Source organism: Ailuropoda melanoleuca, chromosome 7 (assembly GCF_002007445.2).
Source record: "Ailuropoda melanoleuca isolate Jingjing chromosome 7, ASM200744v2, whole genome shotgun sequence".
NCBI lineage: Eukaryota > Metazoa > Chordata > Mammalia > Carnivora > Ursidae > Ailuropoda > Ailuropoda melanoleuca.
Window position 1 is genome coordinate 37452038 of NC_048224.1, and position 20139 is coordinate 37472176.

General features: G+C 48.9%; 1 protein-coding gene across 1 annotated transcript in view; it reads right to left on the bottom strand.

Moving 5' to 3' along the window:
- Nucleotides 1-20139, bottom strand: part of EPB41L4B (erythrocyte membrane protein band 4.1 like 4B) — a 156433-nt gene that overhangs the window by 126102 nt on the left and 10192 nt on the right. Inside the window, 1 exon segment of the mRNA XM_019796710.2 lies at nt 52-422. Coding sequence (XP_019652269.2) covers nt 52-422 — 371 coding nt within the window.

Consider the following 20139-nt stretch of genomic DNA (forward strand, 5'->3'; position numbering starts at 1 on the left):
AGGGCCCAGCCGAGCAGGGCGCCTGCGTGCTCCCGGCGCGCTCGCTCCCACTCGCCGCGCCGCGCCCGGGGCCGGAGGAGGCCCCGCCGAGCGCCGGCTCCCGAGGCGCCTTTTCCTGCGCCCGCAGCCCCCGCCTCCCACCTGGGAGGCTGCACCTCCTGCCGCCGCCACCGCCGCCGGGACTGCAGCACGCCCTCCTCCCTCGGGGCTGCGCCGGGTAATTGCAAACCGGGGCTGTGCTGCCCCCTGCCGGCCCGAGCGCCCCCTGCTGCTGTAGGTGTGCTCACGTGTGTACACGTAGGTGAGCACACACGTGTTTCCGGCGCCCCGAGCCCAGAGCCCCACAGCCCCGCAGCCGCCAGACAGTCTTCCCTTGCCTAGTGAGGAAAGCGGGGCTGCCTGCCGTGCGGGAACCCTTGACCCTGAAGCCAGAGACGGAGGGAGAGAATAGCGTTCAGTGAAAGCCCTACTGGGCCCTCAGTTTCCCCTTTTGGGAAAGGAGAGAGGAGCCCTAGATGATCTACAATGTCCCTGCTAAATTAAGTTATGTTCGTTTAAGATCTCAGAGCTGTAAGGGCCCTTTTAGTCATTCCAGTCCAATGGACTCGTTCCAAATAAGGAAATTGAGGCCGGGTAAGAAGAGGGGAGTAGGTTTCCAACCTACCCTACTCCGCAGAAAAAAATAACTTTTCCTGAAGAAGCTTGTGTCCAGCATTGAGGCAGAGGCTTGCACAAATAACCAGCCATAACCGGAAAGGCTGTTAAAGGTCGGAGGCAGAGAGAAGCGTTTATGAACAATGCCCCTCAGGTACACGAGTTCAAGCCCTGCTTCAGGGGGAAGTGGGTCTTCCAGTGTTGCTGGAAGGAATGTTGGGGAAGACCACGTTGAAAGGAAGGCAGGCCTCTCGAGAACAATAACACTGCTTTTTTTTTCCTTTTCTTTTGTGCCTGACACTGTGCCAAGTAAGCCCTTTGCATTCATCATCCCATTTAATCCTCGGAATAACCTGGTTCTACAGCCAGTCTTAGCCCCAGTGTACAGAGGAGGGAATTGAAGCTAAGAGCACTTAAGAGACTTGCTCCAGATTTCACGGTTAACAGGGGCTCATTTGCAGGGCTTCCGAGCTCCTAACTACTGCCAGGCTGAGGCATGTGGCAGGACTGGCAAACAGTGAAGGTTCCTGAGAGGCCTGGAAGGAAGCAGTTGCCCCAACAAGAGGGACAGAGAAAAAGGGAGGGGTGAAATCAGGCAGCATTCAGGCACTGTCTTAGGTGATTTCATGGATGATATTTGCATTAATCCTCACTCCAACCCTTCCAGGTAGTTCTGTTTATCCCCATTGACTTCAATGGAGTCTGGGGCTTAGAGGAGTAATATCCTTGCCTGAGGTCTCAGAGCTCCTGGCTGCCAGCCGCCAGTGCCTTGACTTGTGTGGTGTTCTCCATACAGGGTTCTACCACGTGACACTGTCCTATGAGGGGGCATCGGCAATCAGCCTTCAGATCCCCGCTCTGCTCCCCTTCCCCCAGCACTCCACTTAATAGAATACCATCAGCAATGTGGTGCTCAGAGATAGCCCAACCTGCTTACTGGTTTCTAAGGACAGCTCATTTACTACTGGACAGCCCAGAAGTACTATAGTAGACTGAATGATGGCCCCCAAAGATGTCCCCTTCCCAATCCCCTTTGCAGATGTGATTAAATTAAGGAGTTTGAGGTGGGGAGATGATCCTGGATGATCTGGGTGGGCCCAATCTAGTCCCAAGAGTCCTTATAAAAGGGAGGCAGGAGAGTTAGAATCAGAGAGAGCAATGTGACATTGGCAGCAGAAGTCAAAGTGTGGGGGCACCTGGGTGGCACAGCGGTTAAGCATCTGCCTTCGGCTCAGGGCGTGATCCCAGCGTTATAGGATCGAGCCCCACATCAGGCTCCTCTGCTATGAGCCTGCTTCTTCCCCACTCCCCCTGCTCATGTACCCTCTGTCGCTGGCTGTCTCTATCTCTGTCAAATAAATAAATAAAATCTTTAAAAAAAAAAAAAAAGAAAAGAAGTCAAAGTGTGGGTCCAGGGGCCAAGGAATGCAGGCAGCTGCTGCAGGCTGGAAAAGGTAAGGACCAGATAATCTCCCAGATATTCCAGAAGGAATGCAGCCTTTGATTTTAGCTTATAAAAATCCATCTCAAACTCTGACTTCCTGAATTGTACAATAGTACATTTGTATTGTTTCAAGCAACTAAGTTTGTGATAATTTATTTCAGCAGCGATAGGATACGAATACAAGTGCAGTATTAAATCCTAGCAGTTTGGTGCATTACAGTTTTCAAAGACACGCCCCCACAGGAAGCATCATTCAGGTGGTGATTATTTGCTATCATTGTCTCCCGCTAGACACCAACCTCTGGAAGGACAGGCCTTTTTCTTACTCATCATTGTATCCCCACCTAGCATCTAGATTGCTCTCTGGTAAATAGTCAGTGCTCAACACACACACACACAACACACTTGTTGAATGATTCCAGGATCTCATTTCATTGTCATATGGCCTTTTGGAGACGGGGAAGATGAACATTGGGGTACAGCCTGAGCTCACACTCCCATCTCCTGACTGTAGAAACCACATGCTACCTGCTACCGACAGCACCCCATCATCGAGAATCCTGTGGGGCCGCCACGTGGCTTTAGGATTACCTCCTCTGTATTGTGTGCCGTCACCTACTGGATCTCATTCAGTCCTCATCACTAGAATGATTCAAGCACTCTTTTCTCTACTGCGCAGAGAAGAAACAGAGGCTCAGGCCTTCCTTTGATTAAATTCCATGTCACTCAAGTTTCAACCTGAGAATTTCAACATTTGATGAGCCAGTTTGCATTTCGTCTGCTCACAGCACTATGTATTTCAAAATAGCGATTGCTCTTCCTTTATCTTTGCCTTTTGGACCTAGAAGTCCCTGTCTCTGTTATCTGAGGTCTATAACCAGCCCTTCAAAAATGTTAATTGCCGTTTCTCAGCCCTCCTCTGTGCTCGGATGTGAACAGGCCAGAGCTGCACACGTATCTTGTTTGCCAATATATCACTCTTTTAGGAGCCTTTCCATCCTCAAACCATTATGCAACAGCCCCAGTGTTTTCCCTTGCATTTCCGTCTAGAACCATGTCGAGGTCAAGTTCCCAAGAAGCAGTCTGTGCTAAATGCCAGGTCCTTTCCTTGGCCATCACTAGTCGCTTGACTTGCTCAGTTTCCTGGGCGGTATTTGGGGTTTGGTCCATAGAGTCACCTCCTTGCCTTGTTCTCATTAAAGCTCAGCTCCCACTTCTTCACCCACCTCGTCAGGTCCACGAGAACTTCCCCGCGGTCCCTGCAGTCACTACTCCATCCGCAAACCTTGGAGAGCTCCTCATGCACTCCCTTCCTCCAGAGTAGTTTTACATGTTAATTAAACAGCCCTTAGCCCTGTCTCTAAGGAACTCCTCTCACAAATGTGCCATTTATCCCTACCCTTTGTTTCCTGGCTCCTTTCCTAGACTCAATAAAATGGTGCCCTCATTCCATCAGACTCCTTTCTTCATAGAACAATATTACACTTCAGTGTATGTTCCTATTGACTCTCTTGTAAAGTTTTTCCTCCATAGGCATTTACTGAGACCTTACTACGTACCACAAAGACTTCCTTACCCTTTCTAGGGTTTGATAAATGTCCATTTCATGTTTCTGGTATTGTTCAACAATAATGACAGCTAGCATTAACTACAGACTGTAGTGGGCAGCCGCCATGGTTTCCGTCAGCCTCCACTTGGCTTGTCTGGGTTGCTTTGCAAGCTGCTTCACCTGCATTCAGAGGCTTCGTGGTCTCGGTGAAGCTGACCCCATCCCCTGCCTCAGGTTGGGCTCCTGATCAGGCCTGGATAATCAGGGCACTGCATTTCCCAGAGGCCTGTTACTGGCTCAAGAATGGGCAGTAAGCCATGTCAGGCCAATGGAGGTCAGTCCAGGACCTCTTGTTGAGATTATTGGGAACCAGCAGTGTTACGCCTGGACCTGCTCGCTGTGGACCCACCTTGACACCGCACAGGGAAACCCTGAGAATGATAACAATGCAAAGAGAAACAGAGCCAGGAGATGGAGAGACATCAATTTCTGATGTCTATTCGATTTTTGACTACCTAGATCCAGCCCTGCCTGAAGCTACCCCCTGGAATTTACAATTTAAAGAGTGACTCAGATTAGAATGGTTTTCCAGCTCCCAGATCTTTCCTCTTACTCATTTGCTCTCTTTCCAATGCATAAGCATTGTTTTGAATAGACACTCACTTTGTTCATTCTTTAAAGGACTCATCTTCAAGCAAATAACTAGCAAGGCAGTGCTCATCACTGAATTGTACAGAAATAAATGGAGAGTTAACAAATCATCTAAATTTTTAGATACAGAAATGGCTGACAAAAAGACTCAGAGACTACAACTGAGTCCCAAATTCATATTTTTAGCCAATTCTTTCCCCCTGCTCCAGATCATATTTCTGACTTCCTCCTCAACATCGAATCCCTAGATCTCCATTCCAAATCTCTACTCTCCAGCCCTCTGTCTAGATTCAAAAGATCAACATCCGGAGAGAAATAAGAGTGTCCCCCACTTCCTTGATGCCAGCCCTAGCATGAGTTTCCTATCTGAGGACCATTTTGTCCCTAGATGATATGCATCCTGCTCGGGAAAACACCTGTGGCTCTGAGGCGATAGCCCTAACGTTCCAATTGCAGATGTGCACAGAGAGCAGAAAGGGAGTTTTTATAGAGCTTGCCCACTCTGCTGCCTTCCTCTCTACATCCCCAATGTTACCCCTCTTCCTGGACATTCCTGAGGAGTTTGCCCTTTTCTGACTCTCTTAGCCAGCTGCTTACTGTTTATTCTTTTTCTATCCAGTGCTCGAAAATCAGTGCCATCCAATAGAACTTTCTACAACAAAACATTCTTTTTTTTTTTAAGATTTTATTTATTTATTTGAGAGAGAGTGAGAGAGCACAAGCAGGGGGAGCAGCAGAGAGAGGGAGAAGAAGACTCCCCGCTGAGCAAGGAGCCTGATGTGGGACTGGATCCCAGGACCCCGGAACGACGACCCGAGCCGAAGGCAGATGCTTAACTGACTGAGCCACCCAGGCACCCCTACAATGGAACATTCTATATCTGTGCTGTCTAATATGACAGCCACTAACCACATGTGAATACTGAGCACTTGCAAGGTAGCTAGTGCAACTAAGAAACTAAATATTTCATTTTGTTGCACTTAAATTTAAGTAGCTATGTATGATTCACAGTCACCATAGCAGACAGTGCGGGACCAGACATCACCCCTACCCCAACTCCCACACCTGGGTTCATCTGCCTAGTGCCTGCTCCACTCCTGCTAGGAGAGACTAGTTCCAAACAGTGACTCCCTTTTGCTCTGTCCCCAGACTGCTGACATTACCCTTCCCATGCGCAGCCAAGTCACAAGATGATAGCTCCCATCCTCTTTGTCATCAAGTAAAAAAAAACCGTCTTCTCTCAACTCGGTCAGAACCAAGGTAAATTGTTCTTTTGTGGAAAGCCCTGGGCAGCAGGGCTGGTGGCGGAGGCGACTGTGCTTCTGAAATCCTGTGAGAGCTCAGAGCACACTGGAGAAGCAGTACTCCAGTATGGGAGCCTTCCATAACTCAACTGGGTTAACACCACACAACCAAGGAACCAGACACACGAGGAACCCTCCCCATCACCTCCTTCTCTGTGGTCGACTTCAAGTCCAAGTTCAAGCCAAGGAAAGAGAGAATTTGCCAAAAAAGAAGGCAGTGGGTAGGGTCAGGTGCATGGCAGTGAAGGCTAACGAGGAATGAGGTCTGTGAGGGGCATCTGAAGTGGGCTAGCGGGGGACGAGCTGTGGCCTCAGTGACCTTGCGGACAGTGCAGTGGTGGAAGCAGTGAGTAGACGATATGGTTTAAGAGAAAATGAGAGCAGGGACATGGAGGTGGTGGATCCAGACCCCTCGTTTTTAAAAGCTTAGCATCAATGGGGGCAGTGAGTGTCAAAGAAAGAACACGGGACTTCTGCTGGAGTCTTGTCCAAGACTCGCTTTTCTCATCAGTAAAATGGGCAAGTACGACCAATACTACCAACCTCAGAGAGGGTCTGGGGGAAAGGAGGAGATGGCATTTTGAGATGCTGAGGAGAGAGAGAAGCTGGGTGGAGCTGAAAAGGGACAAATGCATATCAGAGGCACCCTGCTTTTCATTCCCAAGGGAATCCTAAAAAAGGATAATATTTCCCTGTGCTGTGCAGAGGCTTTATGGTTTATTAAGTGCTGTCACAGACATGACCACATAGAATGACTCTGCATGGCAATCCTGGCTGGGAGGCGTTCTTATGCCCGGTTTATAGCTGAGGAAACAGGGGCGCAGAGAAGCTGTGGGACCTGCCCGAGGCCACAGAGCTGGTGAGCCGCAGCTCGTCAGGATTGGAACCCCTGGATCCCACAGCTCCCTGGCTGGGCCTCCTTCCCTCCCTCCTGGCCTTCTCCAAACTGCAACTCGCCCTTCCCCGCAGCCATGCCAGCTCCCGCCCTCACTGACTCACTGGGAGGGGACCCTGTTCCTCTGTACTCCCCAGAGCCAGTTTCTGACCTCCAAGACTCCACCCTCTTTTTCATCCCTTCATCCCCTCCCCCACTTCTCCCTTTTGATGAAGCTGTGAGAAATAAAGGCAGGGATTTTGATGACATTAAGATGGAAGCCACTGCCGGCCTGCCCTGCCCTGCCACTCCCCCGCGCCTGGGAGATTCCCAGGGGAGCCCGGCAGCGAGGGCATTGGTGGTGGATACAAGCTGCGCTTTGTTTTGGTTTTGCTGGGTTTGCCCAGCACCCAGGGCTCTCTGATAAAGCTGAGATGGAGCCCAGGACCTAGCCTGAAGGCTAAGACACACACACACACACACACACACACACACACACTCTCTCTCTCTCTCTCTCTCTCTCTCTCTCTGTCTCTCTCTCTCCCCCAACCCCCTGCCCCTTGTTTGTGGGATGTTTCCTCCTAGCTAGTAACCGACTCCAAATGCAAAGGAGCACACTAAGTGTGGGTGGAAGGGAGAGAGGAGCACATTCTTGTGTCATTTTTTTATGCCCTGTGACCCCCCACACAAGTAAACTTGACCTAACCGTCGCCCTGAAACCTGACCAATCAGATTAGTATTCCATCTTCTTCAGGCGGACTGCAGAGGGGTGCCAAGGAGACTTTCACGGTGTGCGGAGTAGAGCAGGGCCTTTCTCTGCCAGTGATAGCCGTCCAAGCTAGGAACGTCCGGCCCTCCTTCTCCCTCCTCCCTTGACCTCTGTACCCTGCCAACACCTTTCCACAGCTCCTACCTGATCCCCTGGACCACTACATCTCTCCCCTGTGATCTCTGCCTCTCCCATCCACCCTTTACCCTGCACCTGAGCCACTGACCATTCTGAAAAGGAAGTGGGCCACATCTTTCCCATTTATTATCTCTCAGCAAGGCAGATGACAAGGGACACTGGTAAAAATGACAGTCCCAGGAGTGTGGAAGGGGGCCTGGGGCCATCTGTGTTTGATATCTGGACAGATTCCACATACCAGTTTTTAGCCGGCCTCTATTTGCTGGGGAGATGGAACAGGTTTTAAATCAGACTCTCCCTCACCTTTGGAGGCCTTGTCTTTCCAGCAGCTTCCCATTACCCATAGAGAAAAGGCCTTCTCAGTCTGGTCCTGCCTGTTGCCACAGCCCCACTGTCCCTTCACCCCCTCCTCCATTCTGAATTTTAAATTATTGCCTTTCTTCAGACACCCTAAGGCACCTTTTAAGCCTTTATATGCAAATCCAACCCTCTCCAGTACATTCTCCCACCTTCACACCTACAAACGCTTATTCTTATTCGCCCTTCAGCACCCAGATGGGCCCCTGTGGTAAGGCCTTTCTGACCCTCTCTAGATAGACCTGCTTGTTTCCCTCTCTGTCATCTTAGGGCACCATATACATATGTCTCTCCCTCTGCCACACAAATGGGGCAGCCTCTCTGTGCTGAAAGACCGGCCGTCCTCAATAGTTACGGATGATGGCAGCATGGGCTAGCGTGCAGAAAGAAAGAATTGAGAGATTAAAAAGGCATAAACCCAGGATAATGTGGTGAGGAATGGGCTATTGGGGCAAGGGAGGCAGGTGCCAGGCGGCTCCTAGGTTTGGGGCTGGTGAGTCCTCCTCCCTCCCAGATGAAGATATCCTTGAAGGGGAAGCATGCCTCGTTTACCTGCTCACCCCCTGCCCCAGTGAGCACCCAGTTGTGAGAATTCCCACAGAATGGGCTAGGTCTGAGCCTGCTGGGAAGCCAGTATCCATGAGACCAGCCAGGATCCGGGCCTGAGGAAGGGGCAGAGTACCAGGTGAGTGGTCCTGGGCATGTGTTCAAGAACATTCGTGGCAAGTTACTTCAGTTGTTGGCTATCTGTCCCTAACCTGCTCCCCAACTGCTATAGGGGGACCAATGCCCACCGGATGCTAGAACGGTTGGGGTTTGAGAAAGGAACTTTGAGACCCAATTTTACCCCTGCTCACCACCCTGACTTTAGTTAAGTGACATCTTCTCCCCAGGCCTTTTTGTCCTGATGGTGTGCTCTCTCTCCCTCTCTCTCTGTTCTCTCTCTCTGCCTCTCTCCCTCTCTCTCTGTGTCTCTGTCTCTCTCTCTCTTCTCTCTATGTGTGTGTCTCTCTCTCTGTATCTCTCTCTCTCTCTCTGTCTCTTTCTTTCTCTTACTCTCTCTCTCTCTCTCTCTCTCACACACACACACACACACACACACACACACAATGGCTGGCACACAGACGTGTTCAGTAAATGACCAGGGTCACCAAGCAGCCCAATGCAGAAACATGGTTCAGGGGTTCATTTGAATCCTTGCTGTGTGACCTTGGGCACAGAATCTGAGCCCTCACTCCTTAGTCTCTCATCTGCTTACAGGGCATGATAATAGTTTTGACCTCACAGGCCTGGTGTGAGGAATAAGGGACAGGAAGTATGCCCAGATATGTCTGTTAGGACCCAATACATGGGACTTGCTATTGTTAGCATTTCCGTTCCTGTAATTATCGATAATTTTATACCCATTAAAAAAAATAGAAACCTTCTGGGTCAGAGCCTGGCTGGCCAAGCAGGCAGCCCAGGGGAGGACAGGGGCCCCAAGCCTTGGGCACGGGAGTGGAAGTGAAGTCTGTGGCCCAGGGCCTTCGGCCTGGGGTTTGGCAGGGACTATGCAGGGACTGGGAGAGAGGAGAGAAGAGAGAAGAAGAGAGAGAATTTGAGAAGAAATGGAGCCAGAAAGAAAGAGGGAGAGAGGGAGAGGGAGAAAGCTGCCACAGTGGCCAGGGAAGCAGCTCGCAGTGAACAGAAACCCTGCAAACCGGTCTGGGCAGTCCCTGAGCCAGTCCCCGAGCCAGTCCCCGAGCCAGGCCCTGGTCAGCTGGTGTGGCTGCAGCCAGAGGGAGCAGACTGTGGTAGGGCTGCCCTTGGGCCATGCCGGAGGCCTACTCGCCCCACCTGGGAGGCAGGTCAGGGGCCCTCCAGGCCTGGTCAATGACAGCCTTTCTGGGTCTGGGAGAGAAAGACTGCTTTAGAGAAAACTGGGGCACACGCTCTACTACAAAAAAGCCATTCCGCTGGAAGTCTGACAGAGCCAGATTTCAGACTCCGCTTCAGCCAGCTGCCAAGACCATTCAAGTAGGGAAGCGTGTTTTCAGTAAACGGGGCTCCGAAAACTGGATACCTACATGCAAAAGAATGAAGTGGGACCCTTATGTTAGACCATATGCAAAATTAACTCAAAGTGGACCAAAGACCTAAACCTAAAAACCTGAACTATAACCCTTTGACAAAGGTGTTTTTGGGGACGCCGGGCTGGCTCAGTCGGTTAGGTGTCCCACTCTTGATTTCGGCTCAGGTCATGATCTCAGGGTCATGAGATTGAGCCCCAAGGGGAGCTCCCCTCTCAGCAGGAAGTCTGCTTGAGGATTCTCTCTGTTCCCCTCTGCCCCTCCCCCACACTCATGCGCGCATGCGCGCGCGCACACACACTCTTTCTCTCTCAAAAGAAATCTTTAAAAAGAAAGATATGTCTGGTTCATCATTGTGTATTGGTATCTGAAGTGGAGTGACTGAGGGATGCCATGTTTTTGCCCCTCTTCAGTCAGCCTACTGACTTTAGTGTGGGTGTGATCTCTAGGCCAGCACAGGGCTTCTCAAAGGACCTTCTCCAGGACACCATTCCTTCAGCATGCTTCAGCACACAAGGATCATATGGCAGGCAAAAGAGGTGTGGAAAAGGTGCCTCATACATTTTTCTCTTAGAAGTTCACCAAACATTTGCTAAAGGAGTGTTAAAGGCCCTGAGAAGTCCTGCAGTTAAAAAATTGGTTTGATTTTCTTTAATCTGGTTGTCTTATCTTTATAAAGACATGGTTCCTGGACAAGTACATATGCCAGTCATTGCGTGCAAAAACACCACTGGAAAGCACAATAGGGATGTCACTACAATGGAAAAAGATTGCTTTTCTGACGGTGGGTGGGTGGGAGTGGGTGGGTGGACTTTAGGATGCTGCCACTGGAAATATTTACAGCCTTGTTGTACTTTTGAAAACAGAAGGGAGAAAAGGAGAAAAATAGGAGAAGGGGGTGTCTAGGTGACATTACTTTTGGAAACTCAGGGAGAAGAGAAAACACAGATAGTAAACACACCAATGGGACACATTATCTTAATGATTATCTTAACTATAAACAAAGGTAATGCAAATTAAAGCAGACTTCAGGCACTCTCAGACATTTACTAAAGAAATACGGGGGATTAGGAGGGAAATAAGAGTGGCAGTGCTGGGAGGGTTGTGGTGAAACTGACATGCTCAGTTAATCAATGACACCATGAAGTTATGCAACCCGCTGGGAAGGCGCTCTGTAGCGAGAACCACAAAGATCAGTATCTCTTTGACTATTAACCCCACTACTAGCAATCTATCCTAAGGAAATATTAAATCGAAACCCTTACACTGAATTACTCCCAATAATAGCAAAATACTGGCTGTATCTTATGTTAAAGTTTCAAATGGGAAGTGTGAGGTCAGGTAGAAGTGTCCTATCGGAGGTGACTGAGTACCTCTGGAATTAAAACAAACTGGGTATCAGTGCGTTTGAGTCTCCTGAGCAATTCTAAAAACACAGTTTCCAAGGCTCGACCCCATTTGTGCAAAATCAGTCTCTGGCTGAGAGCTCTGTCCCTGAGCCTCTACATTTGGCTGCTCCCCTCTCAGCCCTCAGCTGTCATTTCTGCTTCTGGTTTAGAGTCCAGAGAGAGGGAACCTACAGGGAGGACATTCTTCTGTGCCAGGTCATAGGTCACCGGCCAGCTTACAGAGTTGCCTGGTCGGGAGTCAATGCCCAGCCCCGATCCAACCAGCCGTAGGTGGTTGACCACAATAGTACAAAACGCAGTCCCCTATGTCTACCTGCCTCTCTCTTCTCAGCAGGGCCTACACATGGGACAATTTGCCTGGATTGCAAAGGCTATCATGAAAACATCTGCGGCTCTTGGAGGTGGGGGAAGGGTGAGGGAGCTGATTACGTAATTCCAAATTTCCAGTTGTTAAGAAATCAGGCTGAATCTTTGGATCGGGTCACAATAGAAAATCTCAGCAAACGAGCCTGCCTTTCTGGGCCAAGTGCTCTGACAGAGAGAAATAAATATTCTATAGCCCTTTAATAAACAACCACTGAGACAATTAGCAAACATAACCTCCAGTAGCATGGACTTTCGCCTCCTACGAATTTCAGAAAGGTTGCTTTCTCTCATGTCAGGGTTTTAAAGTAGCACTTTCCCAAATTATTTTAGCAAATTAGCAGTTTGGAATATCACGCTCCGCTTCAGCAATGCTTGCCAACCTCATCCCGCCCCGAGAATGCCACGCTCGGTCTTTTCAAAGCAGAGAGTGTAGTGTTGCTTCTTGCCGAAGTTTGGCCAGTGGGGGAGGGTTAACTGAGGAAAGGCCTAGGCAATGGAGCTGCCAGAGATTGATGAACAAGGGGAAGATGAAGGTCAGAGAAGCAAGAGAAAAAGAGAAGTCCAGGAGGCCTGAAGCTGCCCTCCCTGCCTTCGCATCTCGAGGTCAGAGAACTTCGTGCTGTGCCGTCTCGTGTGAGACTCACCAGCCACTTGCGGCTGCTCCAACGGAAGATGCTGTCAAAGAAACAAAAGGGAAAATTCAGTTCCTCCGTGGTACTGGTCCCATTCGAGGGCCCAAGTGCTTCACGAGTCCTGCGGCTGCCGCATTAGTGCGGATGTAGACCATTTCCATTACTGCAGAAAGTTCTGTTGGGTAGGGGCATGGAGTGAGCCGTGTTCTGTTCCCGCGACCCCACTGCCAAATGGTGGTCACTCTGTGCCCACCCTGTGGGTACAGATGTCACAAAGCCAGTTTGGAAATCTCTTAATGGCTTAGCACTTGTGCTGAGATCCAAGGAGCCAAAAGCACGTGACAAAGGTCTTCTGAGGAGGGAGGCTCAGCCCCCTTAAGTCACCACTCCCAGCCTTCCCGGATGGAGATCTCCAGAGGTTTTCTCTCACTTTGCAGAGAGGGAGGGTCAATTGGTTCCTCCTTTTCCTTCTTTCCTAACAACAGTCATAGTTGTCATTTTGGTGAGGTGATGATTCGTTTTTGTGTCCCTATGAGGGAGAGGAGCCTTAAAAGGGGAGATCAGTCTGGGGTTCGAATGTTATGAAGGTATGGGGAACATGTGGAAGGTTGTAGCTTAACAATAAACTAAATCAAACTTCCCACTCCCACGGGGTCAACTACCAGTAAGTACCAGGCTGTCCTGGGATCATGTTAACCCCTTTCCCATGAGTGGCCTTGCCCATCAGGGAAGCCTCAGAGGAGAGTTCCATTCAGCAGAGCTGAGCCCCGCTCTCAAGTCCACTGTTGGGAAGATTACAGGCACATGTCATAGACATGCCGGAGGCCTCACTTCCAGCCGCGTTTCCCCTGACTCTGCTCCCACTTCTGGACGCACAGGTCCAGCCCTTCCATTGCAGAGATGTGGGGCCTGGGACACTGGCTTGCTAGGTGCTGCAGGTCCCCTCCCTACTTTTTAAAAAATTTTATTTATTTATCTGAAAGAGAGAGAGCACGAGCAGGGGGAGGGCCAGAGGGAGAGGAAGAGAGAGAATCCTCAAGCAGTCTCCCCGCCGGGTCAGGAACCCCATGTAGGGCTGGATCCCAGGACCCCGAGATCACGACCTGAGCTGAAGTCAGACGCTTAACTGACTGAGCCGACCAGGCGCCCCACCGTGGGCCCCTTCTGCTTAACAGTCCCAGACCGAACCGCTCCCTTGTCTGCATTCCCAGCCTGAATGAACCTCAGAATGTGCTGAGCAGGGGCCGTCTGATTTGTCTGGAGCAATCCAGCCAGCCCCGTTGCAAAACACACTGATGATATCGACCCAGGTTTCTCAGCTGAAAGGTTTGACTTTTTTCCAAGAGAAGCCTTAATAGATTAATTAGATCTTTGCCCCTCAGGGATTTGGCAAATAAACAATGATGCATTTGTACCAATAATAGGTATCAAGAACTAGTGTTTTAGCATCAAAATTAGCCAAACTGGGTTTAATATGAGGGACAACAGGGAGTTAAAGTATGCATGGGGGTGGGGGAGCAGCGATAGGCATGGAGGTGAATTTACTCCATTCCTAACCCTTCAGGTAAAATGTGGCAGAGTACAAATCTAAAGGCTTTTTATACTTGGCCTCAAAGTGAGCCCATATTTCTTGATCTTAAGGAAGCATAAAGCTACCCTGGATGGCCAAATAGATCTTGTTTCTGAGAGTTACGGCCCTCTCTAGCATTTGAATACATTGAAAATATTTATAAAATTCATTTGTTTTTGACATCTTAAGTCTCCAGAAATTTTTTTTTTCAAGATTTTATTTATTTATTTGGAGAGGGAGAGTGAGCGGAGGGGCAGAGGGAGAGGGAGAGGGACAAGCAGACTGTGCTGAGCACGAGTCTGATGCGGGACTGGAACTCACGACCCTGAGATGATGACCTGAGCCAAAATCCAGAGTCGGACACTCCACTGTCTGAGCCAGCCAGGGGCTCCCAGGAATGTTTTTTAATAGTAATTTTCAGGTGTGTGTTTTCTAGAACTAAGTGGAACACCAGAATTATCAAATGAACTTTCCTGTGATTGAAAAATAACTTTTCTTTGTTTCTTATTAAATTTTTATTTATGGTTATTTAAATAATGAAAGAAAGAAAGAAAGAAAAAGAAAGAAAGAAAGAAAGAAGAAAGAAAGAATTGAAAATTCAAGCAGCAAGAGGTCCAGCCTATATATGGGTTAAACATTCCTTAACATGCGGTAACCAATATGAAAAATCTCCTAAAGTTTATAGGAAATGAGAGTTTTCTAATGAGAAGGAAATCGTATTATAGTCTTAAGTGCATTTTCCTCTGTGATCCATGAAGCAACAGCAGGATGCTTCAAGGCCATTCCAGTATGGCCCGATTACCTTCCCAGCCTCCTCTGTGTCTACACCCCCCAGCCCCGAACCACTCCACTCGCTCAGTGTCTATTTCACTGTCCTTTGACACCTCACTCTTCAGTGCCTCCAGCTCTTTGCCCATACTGCTCCCTATGCCCATACTGGGTCCTACTTCACCCAGCTCTATTTTCTGACAGCTTAGTGTACTCTCACCTACTGGTTAAAATGCACACAGTAAGTGGGTACTTTCAAAGTACCAAGTAGATACACCAGCAAATATGAGATACATAGCAGAGCGAACCTGTTTCGCGGGTTCCAACTTCTCCAGGAAGCCTGGCTTCTCTGAGTCCTCAACTGCTGAATCCCAGATCAGCCAGCTCCCCACCACCCCTCCCCCCTTCCCTGGCCCTGAGGTGGGGGAAGCACTGCTGGTTTTCTGGGCATCGTTCCTGAGCTTAGGCCGAGGTTCCGCTGCAGACAGCTCTCAGAGTCTCCAGAGTGGCCCTTTGCCCTCCCTGCGGATTCCCACCCCAGAAATCTGCCTCCACAGGTCTTGCCAGATCCCTGGACACACACGGAAGGCCTGGGTTCCTGGAGCCCTGCCCGCCCTAAGGCTGCCTCACCTTAGAGCCACTTCAGAAGGAGGCCACAGACTTCCTGGTTGGCCTAAGAGCCATTTTATTTATTTATTTATTTTTATTTTTTTAATGATTTTTTTATTATATTATGTTAGTCACCATACAGTATATCCCTGGTTTCTGATGTAAAGTTCGATGATTCATTAGTTGCGTATAACACCCAGTGCACCATGCAATACGTGCCCTCCTTACTGCCCATCACCAGTCTATCCCATTCCCCCACCCCCCTCCCCTCTGAGGCCCTCAGTTTGTTTCTCAGAGTCCATGGTCTCTCATTAAGGGCCATTTTTTTGGCCACAGTTAACTGTGGGATCTGGGCTTAACTCTCAAACTTGGATCAGCCTCTCAGTGAAAAGGCCTGAGGGCATGTTAGCCCCAGCAAGTCAACACAGCATGAGCTGCATTCTAGAGCCTGAAAGGAGGAAGGTGGTGGACTCCCTAGAGAAGGATTCTCTTCTGCAACTTCTTTTTTTTTTTGAGTCACATCGATGAGCCGGAAGGAAAAGGGTGTAATCCTTACCGAGCACCTACTCGGTACTCATACAAGTTTTTTTCTTTGCATTTAATCCTTATAACCACCTAAAGGATAGTATTGTTTTCTCCAAGCCTGCCTGCCACATTTGCAGGGCCAGGGGGGTACAAGTGGAGGTCCGCAGACCGCACACCACATACTTCAATGTTTTAAAGTTAAAAATCGAGCTAAGAAATTGTCAAAGTAAGTGCTAATCTAAATTGACAAATATTTTCATAATGACCTGGGAGGCCAAGTTCCAGTTGAGAATTCACAGGCTCATCAGAGTTCTGAGCCAAAGTGTGGCGAGGTAGGGAAAACTGCCCCTTCTCTTCTCAATCCTGACTCTGTCCTAAGCCACCAGGACACACCTGTGTGGAAACCAGATGTCTCTGTTCTGTCTACCTTCACCCCCATCTCCTGCTCCCCAACAGCTGCCCTTGGCTGCCATTGGGCCTCAAACAGGCAGCATCACATATCCTCATGAGTACAGACCCTCAAAGTGGGTACAGGCCCATTTGGACAGGGGATTTTGGAGACCTGGCCCCTGCAATGTGGCCTCGATGCGGAGCATGGGTCCTAAGCGGCAGGTCCTTTTGGCCCCGTTAACCCCTCGCCCAGCAGGGAGGAGTAGAGGCAAAGCAACACCAGAACAGGACCCTGTAGACTGAGGGGGCCAGAGCAGCGGCCTCTCTTCACCGAGCCTAAAGATTTTTCTGACTTTATTATCTCCTGCCCAAATGAGTGAGTCAACTATGACTGGCCAGGAGGGGCCAATCCCTGGGAGCCTGAACCCAGGTGGAAGAGGCAAATTCCTTGATCCAAAGGGAACAGAAGATCTCATCCTAATTCATGGGCCATGCAGGGTTGACAAAGCAACAGTCTGCACCCTTAGATCACCCGTCAAGTCCCCAGATGGGAAACAGAACCCAGAAGGGTTTAAACATTTCCTGACCATCACACAGCTACACAGTGATGGAGCTTGAACCCATGCTGGGCTGAGCCAGGATCCCTGCTCTCGCCGTGCCCTACACCACAAAGGGGAGGGTGTCTGAGGTTGAAGAGAGGAGAGGATGCAGAAAACAGGGCTGCATTTTGAGGCTCTGGGATGTGATGAATCGGAGCTTTCCTTTTGTCTACAAGGCCGACCAAGTCCAGGCCAAGGGTCCCCTGAATGTTGGTGGTGCCCCCCATGTAAGCTCCCAATCCCATCTCTCTGGCTGTACTACTGCCCCTAAAATTCAGACTCTTTCCCCTGGGTGCATAGCTGGCGTTCCCCCAGCTTCTCAACCTGCTTCTTTATGTTTTTGCTTTGATGCACTTTGACTTTTTCTCTCCTTCTTCCAAGCCATCTGCCTGTTGAGTGAAAAAAGGTGGCCTTGGGTGTGCCCACTCACAGCCTTTCTCAGACGGGGGTGGCTCACAGAGCACAGGGACACGGGGTACTTTTCCCCTCATTAAATGTAACTATTAACATTATAACTTGTTTATAGATCTCTAATTGGCTTTGTCAATGAGGCCAGAGTGCATTATAAAGCAAGATTTAAAGAAATAAAATACCTAAGTACAGACTAGAAATCTGGTCATTAAGTTTATATAGCAGTCAATCCATTAAAGCCTTGGCCTTCTTTCATTGTTCTTTTAAGGCCAGTGGGTCTCAGTCTGGGCTACACATTGGAATCATCTTGGGAGCTCCAAGAACCACCAATGAATGGGTCCCACCCCTTGACATTTTGATGTGCCTGTTCTGGGAGTGGGAATTTAATTTTTGTTTTACTTTAAAAATTTTTTCCAAGTGATTTTATGCAGTTAAGACTGAGAACTACAGATTTTTTTTTTTTAAGGAAAATTCTTACCTGAACCCTACCTGTGTTGCTTGCAGCATTTGAAAGTGTGGGTCCTTGAGCCCGCTGGATCCCCCTTTCCCAAAGCTTCCTATTTCTCCCTATTATAAACATCCGCTGTCTTCCTAGGCACCCCAGAGTACTCTAGCACATGGTCAAAACTTCCTACATTTATAGTTTTAAGGAAAGAAGGTCTCAGTTTATCTCCTGCCCAAATGCGCACGTCAAGTCTGGTGACCCAGGAGGGGCCAATCCCTGGCAAGATGGAGCAGGGGGGAAGAAGAGGCAAAGTCCGTGGTCCCAGGGCAACAGACCGTGCCATCTTAATCCTCAGGGGATGGAGGGTTGACACAGCAGCATTCCACATTCCCAGAGCACTTTCTTTCTCTTCTCAGCTGCATTTGTCCAGCCACTGTTGGCTGCCTGGGTGCTGCTGGGCTCTCCCTGTGTCGGACTCTTCTGCTAGAAGAACTATCTAGAAAAGATGGGAGGGGTCGCAGAGGAAGATCTAAAGCCTGGGGAGCTCAGGGTCCTGCCTCCACTTCCTCCTCCAAGTCCGCTCAGGAGTCCTAGTCACATGGCTTGCCACCCACTTGTTGGCTGGTGACCCTGGGCCTTGGTTCAGGACAGTTACCTCCCACCATCTCTGGGGCACAGCCACCACAACTGCAGAGAACTAGTACAGCAAGTTCCACAACTTCTGGCCCCTGGGGCTCTGGGAGCTCACTGGGGACTGTGGCTCCCCGTGGCTGGGGTGGGGCCTGCTTTCGGAGCCCTCTTCGCAGACTGAGTGTGGCCTTTGTGGTCACCCAATGGTCATCGACAGATCTAAAGATTCATGACCACACTTGTCGTCAGTCAAAATAACCAACTGAGCTCTGCTCCTGACCCAAGATGGGACCAGGCCTGGGAAGAAAATGCTCGCATTGTTTCCTCATGAGATCAGGCAGAGCTTTGCCAGTGGTGAGGGGAAGCCCTCAGATGCCTTTAATATTTCTGCTGGTCTTGGCAGGTTATTCTCATTCTTCATCGGGCACAGAAAACTATTGTTTTTGAGAACTCTCAAGCTCCCTCTAGTGCGTATGATATATTGGGCATTACTTGAGTGTAAAAACTTTGAAGGACCTAAAGAAGTAATTAGAAATTTGAATGACCTATGAATTGGGATAGCCATTGTGGTGACATTTATGATAGCAAAAAATAGAAATCACCTAAATAGGGACATGGAAAAATAATCATGTTACATTACGGTATAGAACTTTGAAATATGATGATTGAGAAAGACTTTAATGACACAGGGAAATGTTCGTGAAGCAAGAGTGTTAATGAAATTATATAGACACTGAGATATAAATAGTGTAAAAAACATTTGTAAGAGGGAGAGGGATGAGGAGGGGGAGGGCAGAGGACTTTTAGGGACATGAAAGATATTCTGTATGATATTATATGGACGGGTACAGGCCATTATACAGTTGTCCAAACCACAGAATATATACCACCAAGAGCGAACCCTCATGGAAACCATGAACTTAGGCGATTGTGACCTGCCAATGTGGGTTCGTCAAATGATGTACCCCTCTGGTGGGGGCTGATGGTGGTGGTGGCTATGCCTCTGGAGACAGGGGTGTATGGGAAATCTTTGTACTTGTCTCTTAGTTTTGTTGTGAACCTAAAACTGCTCTAAAAAAAGGAACGTGTTGGGGCACCTGGCCGGCTTGTTGGTAGAACACGCAGCTCTTGATCTCGGGGTTGTGAGTTCAAGCCCCATGTTGGTGTAGAGGTGACTTAAAAATAAAATCTTTAAGAAAAAAAGAAGTCTTTAAAAACAGTTCTGGAAGTAGATAATGGTGATGGTTACACAACATGGTGAATGTCTTTAGTGCCACTGAATTGTATACTTAAACATGGTGAAATGGTAAATTTTACGTTGTTTATACTTTACTGCAATAAAAAACAAAAAACAACCCACGTATGTGTGCTCAGAAAAATCTTGGAAAGGGGCGCCTGGGTGGCACAGCGGTTAAGCGTCTGCCTTCGGCTCAGGGCGTGATCCCGGCGTTGCGGGATCGAGCCCCACGTCAGGCTCTTCTGCTATGAGCCTGCTTCTTCCTCTCCCACTCCCCCTGCTTGTGTTCCCTCTCTCGCTGGCTGTCTCTATCTCTGTCGAATAAATAAATAAAAAATCTTTAAAAAAAAAAAAAAAAAAGAAAAATCTTGGAAAGAAATGCTCCAAAATGTTTGATATCTTTAGGAGTAGGATTATAGATGACTTTTATTTTCTTCTTGGGTCTCTATCTGAAAGGTCCACACTGAGCATGTAAAAATGTAATCAGGATATAGAATCTATCATCTGGAAAAAGTGATTCTATCAGTCAGTGTCTCCATAAGAAGCAGATGACACCCTCAAATCAGAATAGTTCAGGGAAGGTTCACTGATGAAAGGATTAACTACAAAGGTATGGGGGTGCAAGGGAACCCCAAGGGATGCTGTACGACTTGCGGTATTAAAACAGCAGAGCTGGTACAGTCCCCAGGCTGAAGAGAGGAAGTAAGGACGGACTGATTTCAGTTGAGGCAACAGCCCA